Genomic DNA, 2,124 nt, shown 5'->3' with positions numbered 1-2,124 from the left:
TGTAGTGGGTAGTGTTGGTGCTCTTTGTTGGTTCGGGTCGGGTTCGGCCCCCTTTGTTGGGTGGTATTTTTAGTTCGATCATTGGTTCGGTTATTTTGAATTTTTTTATTTATTTATATTTGGGCGCTTTTTGCCTGTTCAATTTATATAGTTTTTTTTTTAACGGCCAAAAAATTGATTAAATAAAAACGCTTCCTAGCAAGGCACTAAGAGAGAAAAACGAAGTACATGATTACAAAGGCATCAAAAGCCAGGAGTTCCAGTTTGAAACTAACTGACTTCTATGTTTAATCCAACGAAAAGAAAGTAATCTAATTACATCGAAAAGACTACTTCTAGAACAAAAAGAATCATTAAATACAATGCCGTTTCTAAATCTCCAAATCGCCCACAATGTCGTACAAACTGAGGCGATGATTCGGTTCTTGCTTTTAGAAGAAAGTTGAATACCTTCGAGCCAAACTATGAAAGAGTCCCATGACGAAAACGTAGGCATAGAACAATTCAACCACACGCGAATCTTGTGCCATAATTCTGAAGCCAATGAACATTCAAAGAAAACATGATTCAAGGATTCCACCTTGTTGTTACAAACCGCACACCCAATCGAATCTACATCAACACCTCTCGCTGGAAGATTCCAACGAACTGGGAGAGCATTAAGCCGAAGTCTCCATAAGAAAATATTAACTTTTTTAGGTAAGAACTTGAACCAAATAGTAGCATTAGTCGACGCTGGCAGAATCGTTTGATCAAGGTGGAGCCGAACCTCTTTGACCGAAAACAAACCATCCGAAGTGACAGGGCATGACCAACTATCATGTCTATCCGAAATAGTGTTATTGGCTTTTATCTTTCTAATGAATAGGCTTTTCATTTATAAAAATTTTAATTTTTTTAGAAAAAAACATTATCATATACGGAGTATCTTAGTCAAGTTGCTAAAAATGACATCACTTATTCTTTAAGAAGACACGTTATAGTGTATATTTAAATTTAAATTTAATTTAAATTATATCATTAGAAAACAAGATTTTACCATTTACTAAATTTTTATATTTTGAAAGGGTATTTTAGTCATATCACACCATTATATTTAATAGCTTCAATTACACATACATAACAAACCTGTTGGTTAGTGACTCAATGATAATATTCAAATATTAACCACTTTGTTTTCATGATGACACCAACTCTTATGTGCTTAACAAGCGTATAGAACTACACAAGTTCACGAGCCTACATGATCTCTAGCAAACGAGCAATACACATAATAAACAAGTCAAAAGAGTCATTTGAAAAACTCTGCATGTACATGGCTGGGTCCACGGTTGACCGCAGGTCAGACTGTGGATGTCCTGTACCTTGACTGTGGATGTCCTGTACCTTGATTCTGAGAATCAAGGTGCACCGTTGACTCCACGGTCAATCATGGGTCGACCGCAGTTCTCTCTGTCTGAATTTTTGATCAAATAAAGTTTGACTACTTCGGGGCATCTATAATTTATTAAACTTGTTTCAACATGTTTAGAATAGTTGCCCTCTTCATATCCAAATGAGTTTTGGTCACTAAAACAATAATCTTGATTAATCACGTCTCATGACGTCTTAATGATACTTTAGCTTGTGATCAATGTTAAACACATAATTGTTGCTAAATGTCATTTTGCAAGGCATTCTTATTAAATCTAAAATAAATGTAGATATGATTAGGATGGTCATTAAAGTCTCAACTAAAGAGATGCCTTCCACTTGATTAATCATTAAGAACTACTTACATGCTTAATAAGTGATTGGTGTAACTTCCCAACAATCTTCATGTAAAATAAATGAGTCTTATTTGGAAGGTTGCAAGTAATGCATATACTTGCAATCAAATGTTGACAAAAGCTTTGAAGACTAGTGATATGAAGTTTGGAAGCATATTGTTGTCAAAGGATCAAAATTCTACATTTGTCATAAAGAGAAATTAATGACACACTAGAAGTACAATGAGACTTTTCTCTTTTAAGTCAATGTCACTTCCAAGAATACATCCAAGATAAAATGGGTAATGCAGGTCTTTTAAGATGTTTTTGTGTCATGACCCGGAAATTTTGGTCAAATTTAAACATAACTCCGACA

The 2,124-nt window shown here is 34.5% G+C and overlaps 1 protein-coding gene across 1 annotated transcript; it reads right to left on the bottom strand.

The window, feature by feature from the left end:
- Positions 1-232: 232 nt before the first annotated feature.
- LOC139863832 (uncharacterized) lies at positions 233-877 on the bottom strand. The gene has a single exon (XM_071852432.1). The coding sequence runs from the start codon at positions 875-877 to the stop codon at positions 233-235; it is 645 nt and encodes a 214-aa protein (XP_071708533.1).
- Positions 878-2,124: the final 1,247 nt, after the last annotated feature.

Source organism: Rutidosis leptorrhynchoides, chromosome 8, assembly GCF_046630445.1.
Source record: "Rutidosis leptorrhynchoides isolate AG116_Rl617_1_P2 chromosome 8, CSIRO_AGI_Rlap_v1, whole genome shotgun sequence".
Lineage (NCBI taxonomy): Eukaryota > Viridiplantae > Streptophyta > Magnoliopsida > Asterales > Asteraceae > Rutidosis > Rutidosis leptorrhynchoides.
This window is presented reverse-complemented; position numbering and strand designations above follow the sequence as displayed.

What these genes read in the sequence shown, in the direction of transcription:
- LOC139863832 (XM_071852432.1), bottom strand. Translation starts at nt 877, where the DNA reads ATGAAAAGCCTATTCATTAGAAAGATAAAAGCCAATAACACTATTTCG.